The sequence below is a fragment of the Rhinoderma darwinii genome, chromosome 1, assembly GCF_050947455.1.
Source record: "Rhinoderma darwinii isolate aRhiDar2 chromosome 1, aRhiDar2.hap1, whole genome shotgun sequence".
Lineage (NCBI taxonomy): Eukaryota > Metazoa > Chordata > Amphibia > Anura > Rhinodermatidae > Rhinoderma > Rhinoderma darwinii.
The window spans coordinates 339975867-339995591 of NC_134687.1; the positions used below are offsets into that span (position 1 = coordinate 339975867).

General features: G+C 41.4%; 1 protein-coding gene across 4 annotated transcripts in view; it reads left to right on the top strand.

Annotated features, from left to right (window-relative positions):
- Nucleotides 1–19725, top strand: part of DENND4C (DENN domain containing 4C) — a 255009-nt gene that overhangs the window by 96153 nt on the left and 139131 nt on the right. For all 4 annotated transcript variants that reach the window (XM_075825782.1, XM_075825801.1, XM_075825792.1 and 1 more), the window contains exons 4-10: nucleotides 2987–3056; nucleotides 6487–6656; nucleotides 7929–8170; nucleotides 8648–8714; nucleotides 10141–10199; nucleotides 11581–11725; nucleotides 11998–12173. In XM_075825782.1, coding sequence (XP_075681897.1) covers nucleotides 2987–3056; nucleotides 6487–6656; nucleotides 7929–8170; nucleotides 8648–8714; nucleotides 10141–10199; nucleotides 11581–11725; nucleotides 11998–12173 — 929 coding nt within the window. The remainder of the gene's footprint in view (nucleotides 1–2986; nucleotides 3057–6486; nucleotides 6657–7928; nucleotides 8171–8647; nucleotides 8715–10140; nucleotides 10200–11580; nucleotides 11726–11997; nucleotides 12174–19725) is intronic.

Here is a 19725-nt window from a genome sequence, read left to right on the forward strand (position 1 = left end):
TCTTTATTAAAGGGAACCTGTCACCAGCATTTCACCTATTAAACCGACTATACCTGGTGGTAGTGGGTGAAAAATCATTTCTATATAACCTATAATTATCTTCTTAGTCGGCTCTGTAGCTTTAGTATTTAGCTTTTTAGTGTTCCCACACCGTATGCTAATGAGCAGAAAAGAGTCAGATCTTCATTTGAAAAGAGTCAAATCTTCGTTTGGAAAGAGTCATATCTTCATTCCTCAAGTCTTTCCAAGTTTACTTCGCCTCCTTACTTTTGATTGACAGCTCCTCACCTTCCCCCAGCACACAAAATCCTGCGCTTGTGCATTGATGTCCTCTTTTGGTGTGTGCGCACAAAGGGACACCGCATAATTACGATAAAAGGCGAAAAACGTTTGCAGACCGATATTTACAGTCGGAAGAGGAGTTTAGGAGAGGGGATAACGGCAATGAACTTTTTATAGCAGCGACCAGTGAGGGAGAAGTAAAGTTCAATAGGTGAAATGCTGGTGACAGGTTCCCTTTAAGCATTATAGATTACAGTTGCATTCAGTCACTGACTTAGCCTTTGGTCGAAAGTTCTACAAGCTGTAGTCCCACCCTAAAAACTGGGGTTCTATTTCACATCTCCAGGGATGCTGTCATAGGTGTGTAATCGGTTATTCATGAACCTATGACAGCACCCCCCAATTCCCCCCCCTTCAGTAAACTTCCTTGGTATCTCTTGTATATATATGATATATATGACTATAAATATATATATATTTATGCTGTGGGGTAGTTTTTCACAAAGTAGGTGCAGAAAAAGAAAATTAAAATATAATAAATGAATGGTGTGTGTGTGTGTGTGTGTGTGTGTGTGTGTATATATAGATAAAAGATAACTAATTCTCATCCGGAGTTCTTTCTAAAGACTGGGTGTGTGGAGAGGTGTGTCCTTTTTTTATAGTCTTTCTGTCCAGCGAATGGGATGACTCTCCAGGGGGGCTGTCATAGGTTCATGAAAAAACGATTACCGGTAAGTAATCAATCTTCTTTTTTTCTTTCTTCAAATATTGGTTTGATTTAGATTTCGGTTTGGTTATTCACCTTGTATTTTGTTAATTGAGGTGTGACCACCCTTTACCTTCAAAACAGCATCACTTCTTCTAGGTACACTGGCGAAAAGTCATGGGTTTTGTAGGAGTATAGTTAGGTGTATGATTAACCAATTATACCAAACAGGTGATGATGATCATTTTCATATGTAGGTTGAAACAGCCATTAACTGTAACCGTAACAGCTGTGAAGATGGCTTAAACTGGGTGAGGAACTCTGCTACAAAGCTGAGGTTGTGGAAGACTGTTTCAAGTCACAGGTCCGCCATGACAAGACTGAGCACAGCAACAATACAGAAGGTATTATACTGCATCAGCAAGGTCTCTCCCAGGCAAATGTTTCAAAGCAGACTGGGGTTTCAAAATGTGCTGTTCAAGCTTTTTTAAAGAAGCACAAAGAAACGGGCAACGTTGAAGACCCTACATGTAGTGGTCGGCCAAGGAAACTTAGTGCAGCAGATCTAGGACACATACTTCCCTTCGAAAACTGAATATGTCCAGCAGTACCATCCGCTCAGAACTGTCAGAAACCAGTGGGACCCGGGTACACCCTACAATCTACTGTTCTGAGAAGTCTGGCCAGAAGTGGTCTTCATGGAAGAATTGTGTCCAAAAAGCCAAACCTTTGACGTGGAAACAAGGCCAAGCGACTCAACTGTGCACAAAGACATAGGAACTGGGGTGCAGAAAAATGTCAGCAGGTGCTTTGGACTGATGAGTCCAAAATTTGAAATATTTGGCTATAATAGAAGGCCGTTCACTAAAGGGCTGGAAAGCGGTACAATAATGAGTGTCTGCAGGCAACAGTGAAGCATGGTGGAGGTTCCTTGCACGTTTCTGGCTGTATTTCAGCAAATGGAGTTGGGGATTTTGTCAGGATTAATGGTGATATATACAGGCAGATAGTTATCCATCATGCAATACCATCACGGAGGCATCTGATTGGCACCAAATATATTCTGCAGTAGGACAACGACCCCAAACATACAGCCGATGTCAATAAGAACTTTCTTCTGTGTAAAGGAGAACAAGAAGCCCTAGAAGTGATGCTGCAGCCCCCACAGAGCCCTGATCTCAACATCGACAAGTCTGTCTAGAATTACATGAAGAGATAGAAGGATTTGAGGAAGCCTACATTCACAGAAGATTTGTGATTAGTTCTCCAAGATTTTTGGAACAACCTCCCTGCCGAGTTCCTTCAAAAACGGTGTGCCACTGTACCTAGAAGAATTCATTCGGTTTTAAAGGCAAATATTGATTTAGATTTCTGTTAATTCACTTCGCTAATTGATAAAAAAAAAAATCTATTTGTTTTTTAAAGCATTCTTTGCAGCATTTTTCTATAGCTAAAACATTTGCACAGTACTGTATATTTACAGTATATAAAATTTGAAAAAAATGGCAATGTGTATATAAAGATATGAGACGTGGTAATAAGACTAAGGCCTTATTCACACGACCGTGTTCGGTCCGTGATATACAGACAGAAATGTTGGCCGCATTTCCCAGACCGAAGACCGTTCAGGGAGCCGGGCTCCTAGCATCATTCCCCGCGGGAATACTGTCCCATACTGTAATTATGTTTTCACGAACACTGTCGTGTGAATAAGGCCTAAGGCTCGGTTTACGTGTTTGGAGGTTCCATCAGGGTTTCCACCACTTTTGACTGGAAGAATAGCGCAGCATTCATCGCTACTCTCAATGGAACCCTAATGGACCCCATTGTATATAGGGTCAGTTTGAATCTGCTATAAACTGAAGCCACAATGCTGGTGTAAACAGAGCCTTGGCTAATAGAAAAGGTAAATACTGTTCCTGTGTATAAAAAAAAAAAAATACAAGCTTGTGGAAATAAAATATTTAAATTTTGAATTTACTTTTTTCCCTTTTTCAGTGGGGATCTAGTGTATTCCTTTGTTATAAGAAGTCTGTGCCAGCATCAAATGCCATTGCTTATAAAGCTGGTAAGTATTTTACGGTGTTAGGCTTCATAACACTGTATCAGAAATTAAAAGTAATTTGAATATACTAAATTCCACATATATGCTAGAAGAGACTGCGTTTACATCTACGTTTTTAGTTTTTCCATGTTTTATGTTCAGTCATTGGAACAGAAAAACAAGAAAAAGTGTCGGATCATTCACATGATGGACACTAACGGAAGCCATTGACTCTAATGGGTACCATTGGGTTTCTGTCATGGCGGCCATAGTTTTATCAGATAAAAATTTTAAGCATTCTGCACTATTTTTTTTATGTCATTCTCCTTAACATGGCCTCTAACGCAGATGTGAACCTAGCCAAAGATGGCTTGGTTTAGAACTCTTTGTGTTTAAAGCGTACCTAACCTTTTAGGTGAGTCTTTAGAATAAGCAGCCGTGTGTTTAACACATTCTGGCCATTATTTGACCTGTAGTCTGCGTGCTTTTTCTTTTTTTTTTTTTTTTAGCAGTCCCCCCCCCCCCCCCATCCTTTGCAGCCTCTAACTCTAATTCCCAGTTTTCCCTAGCAGTTTTTCTTAGCTTACTGCTATCATGTCTGCCATACATTGCACGCATAGAGAAGAGAACGTCCTGGTCCAATATCTTTGTAGCACACGCTCAGAAACCCCAGCAACATGGAGAACATACAGAAGTAATGAGCAGTGTAGCTGAGAATTCTTTACTGGGGTGAGATCGCATGCTTACACAGAAATGCTGCTGCAGCATTTAGTGTCACTTTAGTGCCTTTTTCTTATTCTGCTCCCTCCTCCCCTCTTCATAGACTTTTATGGGCAGCATGTAGCCTAATAACTTAGTGAGCTCCAGACGGAAAAAAAAAAAGCAGTAAATTCAGACTGAGTGGACCGTTAGAAAGGAGGAGTGGTGTAAGGAGCCTATAAAGTTAAGAAAAAGGCATTTTTCTTTAAGGTATATGGTATTGTAAGTTTCTTATGTTCGCTATTGATTCTTATTGATCTATGATAATCTAAGTTTGTTGAGAAGTTAGTGACCATATGAAAATGCAAGATAAGAGTAAAAAAGAAACGGTGCAAGACTTCATATGGTTTAGACCCTGTTCACATCATGTTCGTGAGGTCCTTATAGCATTTACACCGGGAAAGCTTTCGACATACATGCGAAACATATCTATATTATGAAAAAAAAACCTGTATGGAATAGCAGAACAGACTGCGTTATTCAATACAACGGAATCACATAAAAAAATGTATACCACGCGGTATGGTTTTTCTTTTTAACATGCTAACCTATGGGTGATAGAAGCCACTGCATGGCAGCCGTTGAAGGCCTCTGTTAAACATGTGTTGGGAAGCTCTAGTAATGTAACTGTCAATATATGGACCGTTAGAACTGGAGCTTCGCCAGGTGGAAATAAGCAGTTGGAGTCTCCTGAAAGGTTAAACTTGTTACAAACGGACCCAGTCACCCTGCTGATACAAGGACCCCAGGAAAGCTGGGTGGCTTCATTGTGAGCGCTGGAATGAGCAGTTCTGTCACCAAGCTTTTTGGGGTTCACAGTCTGTACCTGCCCCCTCTAGGTGCTTTGTACAGGAGGGAGGGAAACGAGGCAGCTGCAGTGTTTCGGGAGGAGGAGGCGGTGGCGACCTCACTGTCCCTTGACGTGTCCGGTGTTTAAGGTGGGGGCTGGTGATCGGAAACCTTCACACAGCATCTTCCAGAGGTCGACTATGTAATTGGGAAGCCTCTCCTTCTGCTTCCTCTTCGCCATGTCAGGACTGATCTCATTCCCGCCCTGGTTTATCATCTGGGTACATTGAAGAACCTGCTTTTGATTTTGCAGAGCAAGGTATACCTACGGACATGACGCAGTGCCCATCTTCTTGTTCATCACTTGGCATGGCATGCGGTCCTGGCATTGCTCACTGGTGCAGGGAGCTGCAGATTTTGTGTTTGAAATCTTGCCTTCAAAGCAGCCGGAGTCCCCAGACAGAGCATCGTGATTGAGAGGGAAAGCTCTCTCCCTAAATGTGTCTGTAGATGCTACTTTACTAGAATATCAGGCTGCAAATGAAATCCGTGATACATGGTGGTTTTGTGCCAGGTTCCTCACCAAGCACAAAGAGGGGAGTATCAAGGGGTGGCATAGAGCCGATCTTGCTGTGTTCTAGAGAGAGTGGGGCTGTATAGGCGATGTAAGCCACGGATTCCTCCCGTCGTATACCTTCCAATGAAAGACTCACAATGTGACGTCATCAGAGCCTTTAAAACGGTTTCCGGTTCCAGTAAATAATGCCTGATCAGTGTATAATGAAAAGTTGTACATTTATTCTAATATATTTTGTGTATCAATTCCTCATTGCTTTCAAGATCTCTGTTTGCTGTCATTCAGTAGGAACTTTATGCTTTACTTCCTATAGCTAAAAATCTAAACTGGTCACGTGATGGACACACGGTATGTGCACAACTTGTTACACAAGGGTTAGGCTGGGTTTTCTCATCCTGGTCAAATTGCATTTTTTTCCCCCACGATTTATGGAAAAACCGCGCGGCAGTTTTAGGGGAAAAAAAACTCATTTTGACCACGCGTGCTAACCCAGCCTTATCAGAACTCTGTCTTGTAAGAAGCTGACCACCAGTGTGTACATCACATGACCAGGACAGATTTTAATCCACTGGGGTTACACAATGCAGTGTGCCTTTCAATGGCTACAGAGTAGAGAACTCTGAAATAGTATATTAGAAAATGGCATACTTTATACAATGAATACATTTATTTCCTTAAATTGGAGTACTCCTTTAATGCACCAGTTAGCATGTGGATTATACAAACATAAGTGTGTAACTCTGCACTAAAACTGTTATCTGCTTTTGTACTCTGTATTACTTTAAAGGGAATCCAAACAGACCCCTGTTGAGTTAGTCTATCTAACAGGTGCGCTAAGAACAATCCAGCGGGCTCTACGGCACCCACTGATCCCTCCCCACCCAAATTTCCATTCTCATTTGCTTGTTTTTCTTAGGGCATCTGTTATAAAGGTCAGCAGAAAATACCCTATTTCTTTAAGATGGCCATAGATGTCACTGTGATTATAAAGTGAATGACTTGCCGTGCCAGCTTATTTATAAAGTGGAGTTGAAAGGAAAAAAAATAGCGCAAACAGTGCCTTTTGTAGGGCTGATTTTTGGGACTTCACACTGCTACCAGCTTCATTTTAAAGAGGGGGTTGTCTTTGGGATACATCTCCTTTTAAGAGTCACTACTACTTTTACGAAAAGAAAAGGCATTGGCGTTTTCTGAACAGAAAAGCGGTGGTGAACGACAAAGTCCAGCCTGGTGGTGTTCAGTAGCAAACGCCATATACCCTAACTAGCAAATACCTGTATGAAAGGTTGCATAGATCCGTCCAAATTTTTATTTTTATTTTTTCTGCAGACATGATCTTCAGGTATCCAGAAGAAAATTATCAATCGTTTCCCCTACCTGAATCGGTCCCTCTTTTCTGCCTTCCTATGGGAGCCACGATTGAATGCTGGGCTCCGGAAATAAAGTATCCTCTCCCTGTGTTCTCCACGTTTGTCTTAACCAGCTCTAATGCTGATAAGGTATCGCCTGAGTATTTATCTTTTCTTTCTAGAGTTGCTTTTATTCTGGTCATTGTATAATACGCAAAATGTCTCTAACAGAAATATGGATTAGATCTGTAGGATAGGATATTGTATTATTGGTAAATTATACTAATTTAAGATGCTGTAAAATGTTATCTGAGCGAATGGAATCTATGTATGGCATTAAAAAAGGGCCAATGGTATGGAAACTTTCCAGTGTGTTCTCATTCCTATATTGCAGTATGCACTTTACATGCAAATTCATTTTACCAGTTGTAAAATGCATATTGAGCTACAGATCTTTGGTACATATTGTACTTCTCACCAAAGGAACCTATGCGGCAAATTCTTCCGTTAGCAATATTATTGGAAGGCTCTTTGACAACAAGGGAGTATCTACCTTAGAGGCAGGCTATGTGACCATCTGCTAAGGGTTCTATGGTAGGATGTTGGCCTGATATTTACTGCTTCCCCCACATGCTGTGGCACTATAGCCATCACTAGGTGGAGGGTCATTGCATGCAGACTTATCCAGCTCCCATTGAGCTCAATATTCGCTTTGTAAAGGTTAGCAACTGTACCTATGGTTGCTGCATGCAACCAGAATTATAAAAAATAAAAAGATTAAAGGGTAACAAAACATTCAACACGCTTCTGACGTGTCAGTGACATGTCAGAAGTTTTGATCGATGGAGGTCCGAGCACTGAAGCCCCAACCGATTGCTAAAATGAAGCGGCAGAAGCACTCTGGGGAGAGCTGAGCCGCTTGGTTTGTGATTGGCTTTTCTCGGAAAGCCGATGTAGTAGTGTACGTGCTCAATAGAAAGTCTATGGGCCCGTACACCGCTACATCGGCTTTCCGAAAAAAGACAATCCAAAACAAAGCAGCTCCGTGCTCACCCGAGCGTTTCTGCCTCTTTGTTTAAGCGATCGGTGGGGGTCTCCGTGCTTGGACCCCCACTGATCAAAACTTCTGACATGTCAGAAGTTTGTTACAAGTTTAGTTACACTTTAATAAAGGAAAATAGTTGTATTCATTCAATTTAATGGAATTTCACTGAAACCTGTGTTTACTATGACCTTTTAGAAGTACTTTTTACCCTTTAATTTAGTTAGCCTTCTGAGAACACTAGTAAAAGACAGAACAGCTTTTCTACACATATCTGAGTGTTTTCGTCAATGTTTGTTAATGCCATAATGTTTCTCTCTGTGAAGGCGAGGTCTAGACAAATTATTTTTTTTTTTTAATAACTTTCTTTTTTACACTAGGTATATGGTGCTGCTATTCAATTCTATGAACCCTATGCCCGAGAAATGCTGACTGAGAAACAGATGATTCAGCTAGGGCTCATTACAGCAGTTGAGAAAAAAGTGATGACCTCTAAAATGATCAACTCCAACAAATGTATCTGCCTGCTCTCCCATTGGCCTTTTTTTGAGACGTTCCGCAAATTCCTAATGTTCATCTACAAGCTCTCCGTATCCGGGCCACACACCCTTCCCATTGAAAAGTAGGTCTCATTTTCTTGTTTTGCCTCATTCTGTCGGGTTTTTGTCAGCTGGTCTGTTATGATATTTAGTATGTCATATAGTGACACTGTGTAGGTGTATTAGAAACCAAGTTACTTAAATAATATTCATTACAGCTAGAATGATTCAGTAAAAGGCGGTCTTTAAATGCTAGTCCACTGTGTTCTGTGCTTTGTAATAAAGATTTTGAAGATATGAGGCTCAATATGTGAAAACTAGTGGTACTCCAAAGTGAACAACTTTCTAATAACCAATGAGATCACAATTTTTTTTCATTTTTTACCTGTATGTTACAAAAATAGCAACTGGAACTTGGTTGCGGTAGACAATGCTTCTACTTGGTCTGTCCTAGGTTTCATAAATAAGGTGCAGTGTTAGCACAAATAGCATTGACGTTCAAAATACATTGTGGAATTAAGTGTTGGCAGATATGTTTTAATGTATTTTTGTTTTCTTAGACACATATCCCACTTCATGCACAATGTTCCCTTCCCATCACCTCAGAGGCCAAGAATTCTTGTTCAGGTAAAAACTCATATTTTTATGTAAGGGTGTGTTCTCATCAACGTTGGGTTCCATTGATGGGTTCCGTCAGACTTTTCCGTTGGAGGAACCCATGAACGGAAAGGCAAACGGAAACCATAGCTTCCGATTGCATTACCATTGATTTTAATGGTAATTCTTCCGTTGCAAATGGTTTCCGTTTGTCTCCGTTCCGTAAGGTTTCAGGTTTTTTTTTACGGAATCAATAGCGCAGTCGACTGCGATATTTCCACCAAAAAAACAAAACCTTACGGAAACCATTACCATTGCAATCAAGCTATGGTTTCCGTTTGCCTTTCTGTTCATGGGTTCCTCTGACGGAAAGGTCTAGCGGAACCCGTGAACGAAACCCAACGCTGATGTGAACAGTCCCTTAGCTAAATGCTACTCTGCTGGTATAATGACAAATTGGCATTAGCATGAGCTAATCATACAAAACTACAGAACTTCATACACAACTTTAGAAAAACAAAATTTTCACTTTCTTAGTATTGGCCGGGCTATTTACTGAATAACACTTTTTTTGTCTTTTTTGTTAAGTGTAAAGGGAACAGCAATCTTGAACGGAGCTAAAAAAACAGGTCTTGCCTATTTGCGTTGTGTTGAATTACATTTTCAAGAGTGTAACACTCCCGTCTAACTACTGGCTTTACAGTATCCGTAGGCAAAAATGTTGTATTGAAGCTCAGTAAAAGGTGCCACCTTTCCAACAATTTAGCTAATCAAATTGTTGCTCTGCTAGAGCTACCCCTGTGAAGTGGAACAGATTAGTAGGCCACACAAACTGACTAAACAGGCTAGCCAAGCGCTGAAGTTCCTAAAATTCATCTCTCCTGGATTGCAAAACTTACCACCAAGTTCTTAGCTGCCTCTGGAAGCAAATTCAACACAAGAACGCAATGCTGAGCTTTTGATTAAGGTTCTGGAAAGTAGTTTCTTAACTTTCCTTATCTAAGCACCCGCTACTCAAATAACATCAACATGCCCCCAAGGCTATGATCATAAACCGTGCAGCACCTACAAAAAGCACAGCATGAGGACAATGCGTGTACATTAGAAAAATAGCATGTACCTCTTGGGGTACTCCTACCATAGGATGAGAACTTATGCTTTAAAGCGCACTGCCATGCTTTATCGGAGGCAAGGACTTCTTGTATGATATTTGGGTGTCCACATATCCTTGTATATTTTCATGTGCTTTATTCAAACCTATTTTTTGTTGGTAATGATATCTGGTGATATGTGGATTTCCTCAGCAATATTTATTTGTTTTGCTGTGTGGTTTATGTAACCTAACGTTCTAGTTGGTGGACTGTGCATGAATATGAAGAGAATGAATTACTGAGATTTCCTTCTTTCAAAGCCAATTTGTAATTTAATACTTTATTCCTTTCTACCTGTTGCACAGCTGTCTGCACATGATGCTTTGGTTCTTTCTCAGCCTGTGTCAACTCCTTTGCCTTTGAGGTAAGAATTCATTACATTGTTGAGTTACCAGAGGAAATATTATTCTCTTATTGAAGGATTTACTTTAAAGTGAGTCTCTAACTATTAACACTGATATTTTTAGGTCCAACATTTTAGTTGGTTAAAAACTTAATAAATCTTTATAGCAGTTGGTGCTATATTTTATTTTTTAATACTGAGCTCCAGACCACATGCATGGACATAGGGGCAGATTTACAAAGACTGGCATTTCATACACCAGTCTTTTCCGATCTGCTCCGCCGGAGTAAGATACGACAGGTTTATTAAGAGGCGCACGGCTCTTTATAAATGCGTCGCATCTCTCTGTTGGCCGTACACAATAATTGTGTTGAATCTACTGCGGCTATGCGCCATCTATTCTACCCACCAATCGGACATAAAATTAAAAAAATGGTTTGCTCACCTCACCGACCCTATACATTATCAGTGCACAATGACTTAACATTATCAGTGCCTGTCAGTCCGTACGCTGTATCAGTCACCCGCAGTAGTGCGAGCCTGAGGGGACTCGAAAGGGAGAAGCGGAGCATAATTTATTAATTTTTTTTTATTGTCCAATTGGGGAAGGAGAACAGTCTGATCTGGGGGGGGGGAGGTACAGGTCCTGTCACAGGCCATTATCTTGCTGCCCCACAGAGTAAAATCGCTATAATTTATGCCAGTTTACTAGCATAAATTATAAAAATAATTTGTCGGGCAGCCTAGGCGCCTTTTGTAAGCCACCCCGCTTTCTCAGCAAGTGGCAAGTTTGGCGTAAAAGACCCAAAAGTCACAATTATTAACGCAAATAGCGGCTTTTGGATCTTTTTGCAACACTTCTATGCCAGAACACTGGAGTAGAAAAGTTGATAGGTCCCCACCCATAGTTTTAAATGATACAATTCTGTCTGCCTTCAGCCCCCACTAGGGGTAACTTAGGAGCTTCCTGCACCAACACAGAATTTTGAACGATTTACAACTTTTTACAATTTACTTTAAATTGTCTCCATTAGAAAATGGCTTGAAAAACAAGAACGTGGTTTTATAACCAAGAAAAGCTGCACTGTGGCAACTATGCAAATCAAACAACAATCTGTGGAAACATAGCTATGTGAATGCTGTGGCTAGTCTATAGATCTTTTAACATTGGGGAGAAGAAAATGTGAAAAAACATTTCTTATGGGTTACAGACATGGAAAAAAAAATCGTACTGTTTGGGTAGAATGGGCCCTAAAATATTTTTGATTGCATATTGAGTGATAAATATGATTGCATATTTATATTTTGTGTATTGCATTATGTATTGTTTGTTTTCATTTAATACGCAATTTCTTGTTTCTGGAAATGTTAGATGTTTTTATTTTCCTTTCACCTTTTGTAGTGGTGCGAACTTCAGTACTTTAGTAATGAGTTTGGGACCAGAAAACTGTGCTGCTTTGCTGCATTTTGTACTGCTAGAGAGCAAGATACTTCTGCACTCCCTTAGGCCAGCAGTTCTAACTGGAGTAGCTGAGGCTGTTGTAGCTGTAAGTACGAAGTATAATATTTCTAAAAATCTTTTTACTGCCCATATTATGTGTTTTGAAACTGGTGAATGATCTTCTAAATCTGCTTTGGTATGATGATGATTTCAAGACTGGGCATTTATAACTGTCACATTGAAATGATCAGTTTGCTTATGAACTGGGCTTCACTGTATATTTGTGCAGTTCTGGCAAAAAGAATACATGCTTTTTTTTTTTTAGAAATTATCTATTTAACATAATTTGTAATGATCTATTTTATATTCTGCTTGCAGATGATATTCCCTTTTCAGTGGCAGTGCCCTTATGTTCCTCTGTGCCCATTATCTCTGGCGGATGTGCTGAGTGCCCCGATACCTTTTATTGTTGGAGTAGATTCCCGGTACTTTGATCTGTCTGACCCTCCCCAGGATGTGGTCTGCGTTGACTTAGACACTAGTATGATCTACACGTAAGTGCTACATACTTGCTACTATGTCTAATAAAAAAAGATGTACTAATACATTCCTCAACATTGAAATTGCAACACCAAGAAGGGCAAGCCGTAAGGTTATACAAATCGAGGAAATAGCAGGTTTCACTAAGATCTGCAAATTATCTAATTTTTAAGCACCTAGCTCCAATCTGTGGCATGTGGGAGGGACATAAAAGCCATATTGAAAGCAGTGTTTTTTAGCCACATGAAACCTTAAAAATCTGATCAAGTGGTGTGGGATGATTGTGCGATGCCTCCTGTTCATCGACATGCCTGTTATCGCCACTTATCGCAAACTGAGAGGAACAGAATCCTTGAACTGAGAGACCTTGGTTTATCACTCCTGCAGATCGCTACGCGCCTATGCCGAGACTTCACCATTGTTCAACGTTGCGTGCCCCAGAGGTTGGGAGGACAACAACGAACGGGAATGACAGAAAGGGGTGCGCGGAGGCGAACTTCTGCAAGGACGGACGGATCGTCTGGCTGGAAGAATGGCGCGTGGTGATCCAATCTGTACTGCAAGTGAAATTGTACGTCACATCCCAAGCCTAGGGCGGCAACCAGTATCTACACAAATCATCAGAAGGTGTTTGCATGACATTGGGCTACAATCCAGACGTCCATCTACATATGTTTCTTTGACCACATGCTACCGCTCTTAAAGGCTATCATGGTGCACAGAGAGACAACAATGGAGGTCTGTCCTCTTCAGTGATGAGTCCCGCTTTTGTCTCAGAAGTAATGATAGATGGAGATTGGTCTGGAGACCACATTGACAATGCCATGAAAAGGCCTTCACAAGGGAACGTCACATCGGTCCTACTCCCGGGATTATGGTGTAGGGTGGCATAATGTACGGTAGCCAGACCCTCTAGTCTTCATTTCAGGGACATCAAATCAAAGTAACGCCGAGCTGTAGTCATAGAACCAGTGGTACGGACATTTCTCCAAGGTGTCCCATAAACCGTTCTTCAACAGGACAATGCCAGGCCGCATGTTGCACGTGCTACTCTGAGCAGCCTGTGTGGCCTAAACGTGCTTTCATGGCCTGCAACGTCTCCGGACTTGTTTCCCATCGAGATAATCTGGGACGTCATTGGTTGGCATTTGCAAAGGGAGCTGCCAGCAGCCAATCTTGATGATTTTTTGTGCCGCAGTGCATCTAGCGTGGCATAACATTCCTCAGACAACCATTAATAACCTCATTGATCGCATGCCAAGGCATGGTAAGTGTGTGTATTTCTGCGCGTGACACTCCTACTCGATACTGAATAAATCAAGATGTTTGGAATATTTTGTTTCTGTTTTTTTTTTTTTTTTTTATCATTTGCATTTCATGAACATGTCTATCAATCCTGTGATTTCTACATTTTTCTACATTTCCAAAACTTTTCCTTCTTGGTGTAGCAATTTCAATGTTGAAGAGTGTAGATTTCTTTACTAGAAACCTTGTAAACCTAGAAAACTTATAGGTAAACAAGTCTTTACCTAGACATGTGCTGTTAAAATCCCGGTCCTGCACTAGGCATAACAAAGTGTATCAGTTTTTCAAGGTGTGTTTCTTTAAAGAGGCTCTGTCACCACATTATAAGTGCCCTATCTTGTACATAATGTGATCGGCGCTGTAATGTAGATCACAGCAGTGGTTTTTATTTAGAAAAACGATCATTTTTGACTGAGTTATGACCTACCGTGTTTCCCCGAAAGTAAGACCGTGTCTTACTTTCTTTTTATCCCCAAAAGCCCCACTATGTCTTACTTTCGGGGTATGTCTTATATTGGAAAAAAATTGTCAAATTATTTTTATTTTTTTTTTCACAAACTTTATTTAACTGTTTTACATTTTTTTTTTTAGTCCCACCAGGGGACTTCACTATGCGATGTGCCGATCGCATATATAATGCTTTGGTATACTTAGTATACCGAAGCATTATTGCCTGTCAGTGTAAAACTGACAGGCAACCTATTAGGTCATGCCTCCGGCATCGCCTAACAGGCAGATGCTGATGGCAGACCTGGGGGTCTTTGTTAGACCCCCGGCTGTCATGGAAACCCGACGGCGACCCGCGATTTGTTTGCGGGGGCGCCGATCGGGTGACAGAGGGAGCTCCCCCCTCTGTCAAACACATTAAATGCCGCTGTCACTATTGACAGCGGCATTTAATGGGTTAAACTGCCGGAATCGACGCGCGCTTCGATTCCGGCAGTTGCAGCAGGAGCCAGGCTGTGTATAACAGCCGTGCTCCTGCCGCTGATCGCGTGGGTACAGTCTCAGTACCCGCGCCATCACAGGACGGATATATCCGTCCTCCTGCGCGAACTAGCAGCTGCTGAGGACGGATATATCCGTCCTTCGGCGTTAAGGAGTTAACCCCTTAAGGACGCAGCCTAGTTTGGGCCTTAAGGCTCAGAGCCCATTTTTCAAATCTGACATATTTCACTTTATGTGGTAATAACGTCGGAATGCTTAAACCTATCCAAGCAATTCTGAGATTGTTTTCTCGTGACACTTTGGGCTTCATGTTCGTGGTAAAATTTGGTCGATATATTCAGTCTTTATTTGTGAAAAATTGCAAAATTTAGAGAAAATTTACAAAAAATAGCATTTTTCAGAATTTAAATGCATCTGCTTGAAAAACAGACGGTTATACCACCCAAAATAGTTACTAGTTCACATTTCCCATATGTCTACTTTAGATTGGCATAGTTTTTTGAACATTATTTTATTTTTCTTGGACGTTACAAGGTTTAGAACATAAACAGCAATTTCTCATATTCTTAAGAAAATTTCAAAAGCCTTTTTTTGAAGGTGCCAGTTCAGTTCTGAAGTGGATTTGAGGGGCCTATGTATTAGAAACCCCCATAAAACACCCCATTTTAAAAACTAGACCCCTCAAAGTATTCAAAACAGCATATAGAAAGTTTTTTAACCCTTCAGGCATTTCACAGGAATTAAAGCAAAGTGGAAATGAAATTTGCAAATTTCATTTTTTCTGCTGAATTTCAATTTTATTCAATTTTTTTTTAGTAACAGAGAAGGTTTTACCAGAGAAACACTACTAAATATGTATTGTCCAGATTCTGCAGTTTTTAGAAATGTCCCACATGTGGCCCTACTGCGCTCGTGGACTAAAACACAAGCCCTAGAAGCAACGAAGCACCTAGTGCATTTTGAGGCCTCTTTTTTATTAGAATATATTTTAGTTAGCATGCCAGGTTTGAAGAGGCGTTGAGGTATCAAAACAATGGAAACCCACCAGAAGTGACCCCATTTTGGAAATTACACCCCTCAAGGAATTCATTTATGGTTTTTGTTATCATTTTGACCGCACAGTTTTTTCACAGCACCTATTTGAATTGGGCTGTGAAATGAAAAAAATGATATTTTTTCCAATAAAATGTCATTTTTGATCAAATTTTCTTATTTTCACAGGGAACAACATACCCCATTTTGTTGCCCAATTTGTCCTTAGTGCGGCAATACCCCATTTGTGGTGATAAACTGCCGTTTGGGCCCATGGGAGGGCTCAGAAGGAAAGGAGCGCTATGTGTTTGTTGGAGTCCAGATTTTGCTGGATTGGTTTTCGGGTGCCATGTCGCATTTGCAGAGCCCCAGAGGTATCAAAGCAATGGAAACCCACCCGAAGTGACCCCATTTTGGAAACTACACCCCTCAAGGAATTCATTTATGGTTTTTGTTATCATTTTGACCGCACAGGTTTTTCACAGCACCTATTTGAATTGGGCTGTGAAATGAAAAAAATTATATTTTTTCCAATAAGATGTCATTTTTGATCAAAATTTCTTATTTTCACAGGGAACAACGTACCCCATTTTGTTGCCCAATTTGTCCTTAGTGCGGCAATACCCCATTTGTGGTGATAAACTGCCCTTTGGGCCCATGGGAGGGCTCAGAAGGAAAGGACCACCATTTGGCCTACTGGAGCTTTTCTGGTGCTAAGTCATGTGTGCAGAAGCCCCTGAGGTACCAGTACAATTGAAACCCCCGAGAAGTGACCCCATTTTAAAAACTACACCCCTTAAGACATTCATCTAGAGGTGTAGTGAGCATTTTGACCCCACAGGTACTGTGTAAAAGATAATGCGCAGCAGATGGTGCAGTGTGAGATTTGCAATTTTATATATGTATATGCCATTTCAGTGTCCAATATAGTGTGCCCAGCATGCGCCACCGGAGATATACACCCCTTAAATTGTAATGTGGGTTCTCCTGGGTACGACAATACCCTACATGTGGCTGTTATCAGCTGCCTGGGCATACGGCAGGGCTCAGAAGGGAAAGATGAGGGGGGTAAGCTGTGCGGAGTGCATCAGGGTAAATTAAAAATCAAGGGATGTATGATACATTTTAAAACAATCTTTTATACAGAGCCCTGGTTTTTCGGGACACGTGTCACATTGGTATATTGTGTTCTTCCTTATCCCCCTCTTATAGCAGACTCTGCACCTCTTTTGACTCTTTCCCTTTCCACCGGTTTGGGGACCTTCTCCTGGAAAGTGTTGCCCTGGTACGATGCGTGTGGCCTCGCTTCCAGAAGTACTGGGTGCCCCCCCTTCCTGGTCCCTAAAGATTAGATCTTGAAATTCCAGGAAAGTTCCCCTCTGGCCTGCACATCGACGTAGCACGTACGCATTGTACAAAGCCATCTGTATGATGTGCCCGGCCAGCTTCTTATACCACACCGCATGGCGCTGTAGGGCTTCAGGACTTGATTTGACAAGTCCATCCCTCCCATGTACCTATTGTAGTCCAGGATGCAGTCTGGTTTGGGGGTGGCCTTTCCTTCATATATCCTAAACCTGTAGGTATACCCTGATGCACTCTCGCACAGCTTATACATCTTCACGCCATACCTTGCCCTCTTACCTGGCAGGTACTGGCGGAATTGAACCCTCCCTTTAAAATGTACCAGGGACTCATCAATAGAAAAACACTTCTCGGGGGTGTATGCTTGGGAAAACCGGGCACTGGAACGGTCTAATAGGGGTCTCCGTTTATACAAACGGTCAAAACTGGGGTCATCTCGGAGTGGGCACGGCTCATTATCAGTATAATGTAAGAAGCGAAGTATTGCCTCATTTATTTATTTTTTTAGGTTCCAGTTCATTTCTGAAGTTGCTTTGAGGGGCCCATATATTAGAAACCCCTATCAAACACCCCATTTTAGAAACTAGACCCCTCAAAGTATTCACAACAGCATTTAGAAAGTTTATGAACCCTTTAGGTGTTTCACAGAAATTTAGAGCAAAGTAGAGGTGAAATTTACTCTTTTTATACCATTTTTTTTATAACACAAAAGGATTTATCAGAGAAACGCAACTCAATACTTATTGCCCAGATTCTGCAGTTTAGAGAAATATCCCACATGTGGCCCTAGTGTGGTAATGGACTGAAGCACCGGCCTCCGAAGCAAAGGAGCACCTAGCGGATTTTGAGCCCTCTTTTTTATTAGGCACCATGTCCGGTTTGAAGAGGTCTTGTGGTGCCAAAACATTGGAAACCCCCCAAAAGTGACCCCAATTTGGAAACTAGACCCCTTGAGGAATCCATTGTAGTTTTCATGGGGTGCATGCGGCTTTTTGATCAGTTTTTAGGTGGCGTGGTGACTAATAAACAGCAATTCTACTATTGTTTTTGTATACTTTTTTTTTTTTTTACAGCGTTCACCGTGCGCTATAAATGACATATTCACTTTATTCTGCGGGGCGATACGATCACGGCGATACCAGATGTTTATAGTTTTTTTTTATGTCTTATGGCGTTTGCACAATAAAATACGTTTTGTAAACAATCATTCACTTTTTGTGTTACCTTATTCTAAGAGCCAGAACGTTTTTATTTTTCAATCAATAAAGGCGTGCGAGGACTTATTTTTTGCGTAACGAACTGTATTTTCCATCAGTACCATTTTTAGGTACATGCGACTTTTTGATCTCTTTTTATTCCATTTTTTGGGAGGTGAAGTGACCAAACAATTGTGATTGTGGTACGGTTTATTAATATTTTTTTTTACGGCGTTCACCGTGCGGGATAAATAACAAAATAATTTTGTAGCTCAGGCCGTTACGGACGCGGCGATACCAATTATGTATAGTTTATTTGTTTGTTTATATATTTTTATTAATAATAAAGGACTGATAAGGGAAAAAGTGGGACTTTTACTTTTATTACTTTTAAAACTTTTATTTTCTTATTTTTACACATCTTTTTTTAACTTTTTTTTTACTTTATTACTTTGTCCCACTAGGGGACATGAGGGCAGGAGGCCCTGATCGCTATTCTAATACACTGCACTACATGCGTAGTGCAGTGTATTAGAACTGTCAGCTACTCACTGACAGCAAGCATAGTGGGTCCTGACGTTGTCAGGACCCACTAGGCTTCCGTCTATGGCATAGCCGGACGCCATTGTTTGGTGTCCGGTTGCCATAGTCACCATCGCCGGCCGCTATCGCGTAGCAGGCCGGCGATGGCAGCTTAACCCCTAAAAAGCCGCGATCTCTATAGAACGCGGCTTTTAAGGGGTTAATCAGCGGGGACACAGCGATCGGTCCCCGCTGTAGGAGCTGTGACAGCTGCTGAACAAGACAGCAGTGTCACAGCTCCTGTATGTGTCGGGAGGACGGCCGAAACGGCCGTTACTCCCGAGACGTACTATTACGGCATGGAGCGCGAACGATACAGCTGCCATGACGTAATAGTACGTCAAGGAGCGGGAAGGGGTTAATACTGTGTGCATTACCGTATTTTAAGCAGGAGGCGGCAATACCCCCGTGTTTCCCCGAAAGTAAGACATATGTCTTGCTTTCGGGGTACGGCTTATATTAGCCGACCCCCCTGAAACCCCCGATACGTCTTACAATCGGGGGTGTCTTACTATCGGGGAAACACGGTATATTTGCTTTATGCTAAGGACTTTCTTAATGGACAACTGGGCGTGTTTTACTTTTTGACCAAGTGGGCGTTGTGGAGAGAAGTGTATGACGCCGACCAATCAGCGTCATACACTTCTCTCCATTCATTTACACAGCACATAGTGATCCTGCGTTGTTCACTATGTGCAGCCACATACACACACATTAACCTTACTGAAGTGTCCTTACAGTGAATATACATTACCTCCAGCCAGGACGTAATGTCCATTCACAATCCTAACACTTTGCGAACGTTTGTGTGAGATTACAGCACAGCAAGCGTAATCTCACGAGATTACGCTGTAAACTATCATTTAAAACGAGATTACGCTTGCCTTGCTGTAAATCTCACACAAACGTTAGCGAAGTGTCAGGATTCTGAATAGACGTCACGTCCTGGCTGGAGGTAATGTATATTCACTGACAGGACACTTCAGTAACGTTAATGTGTGTGTATGTGGTTGCACATAGTGTTCTAGTAAGATTACTATGTGCTGTGTAAATGAATGGGGAGAAGTGTATGACGCTGATTGGCCAGCGTCATACACTTCTCTCCACAACGCCCACTTGGTCAAAAAGTAAAACAAGC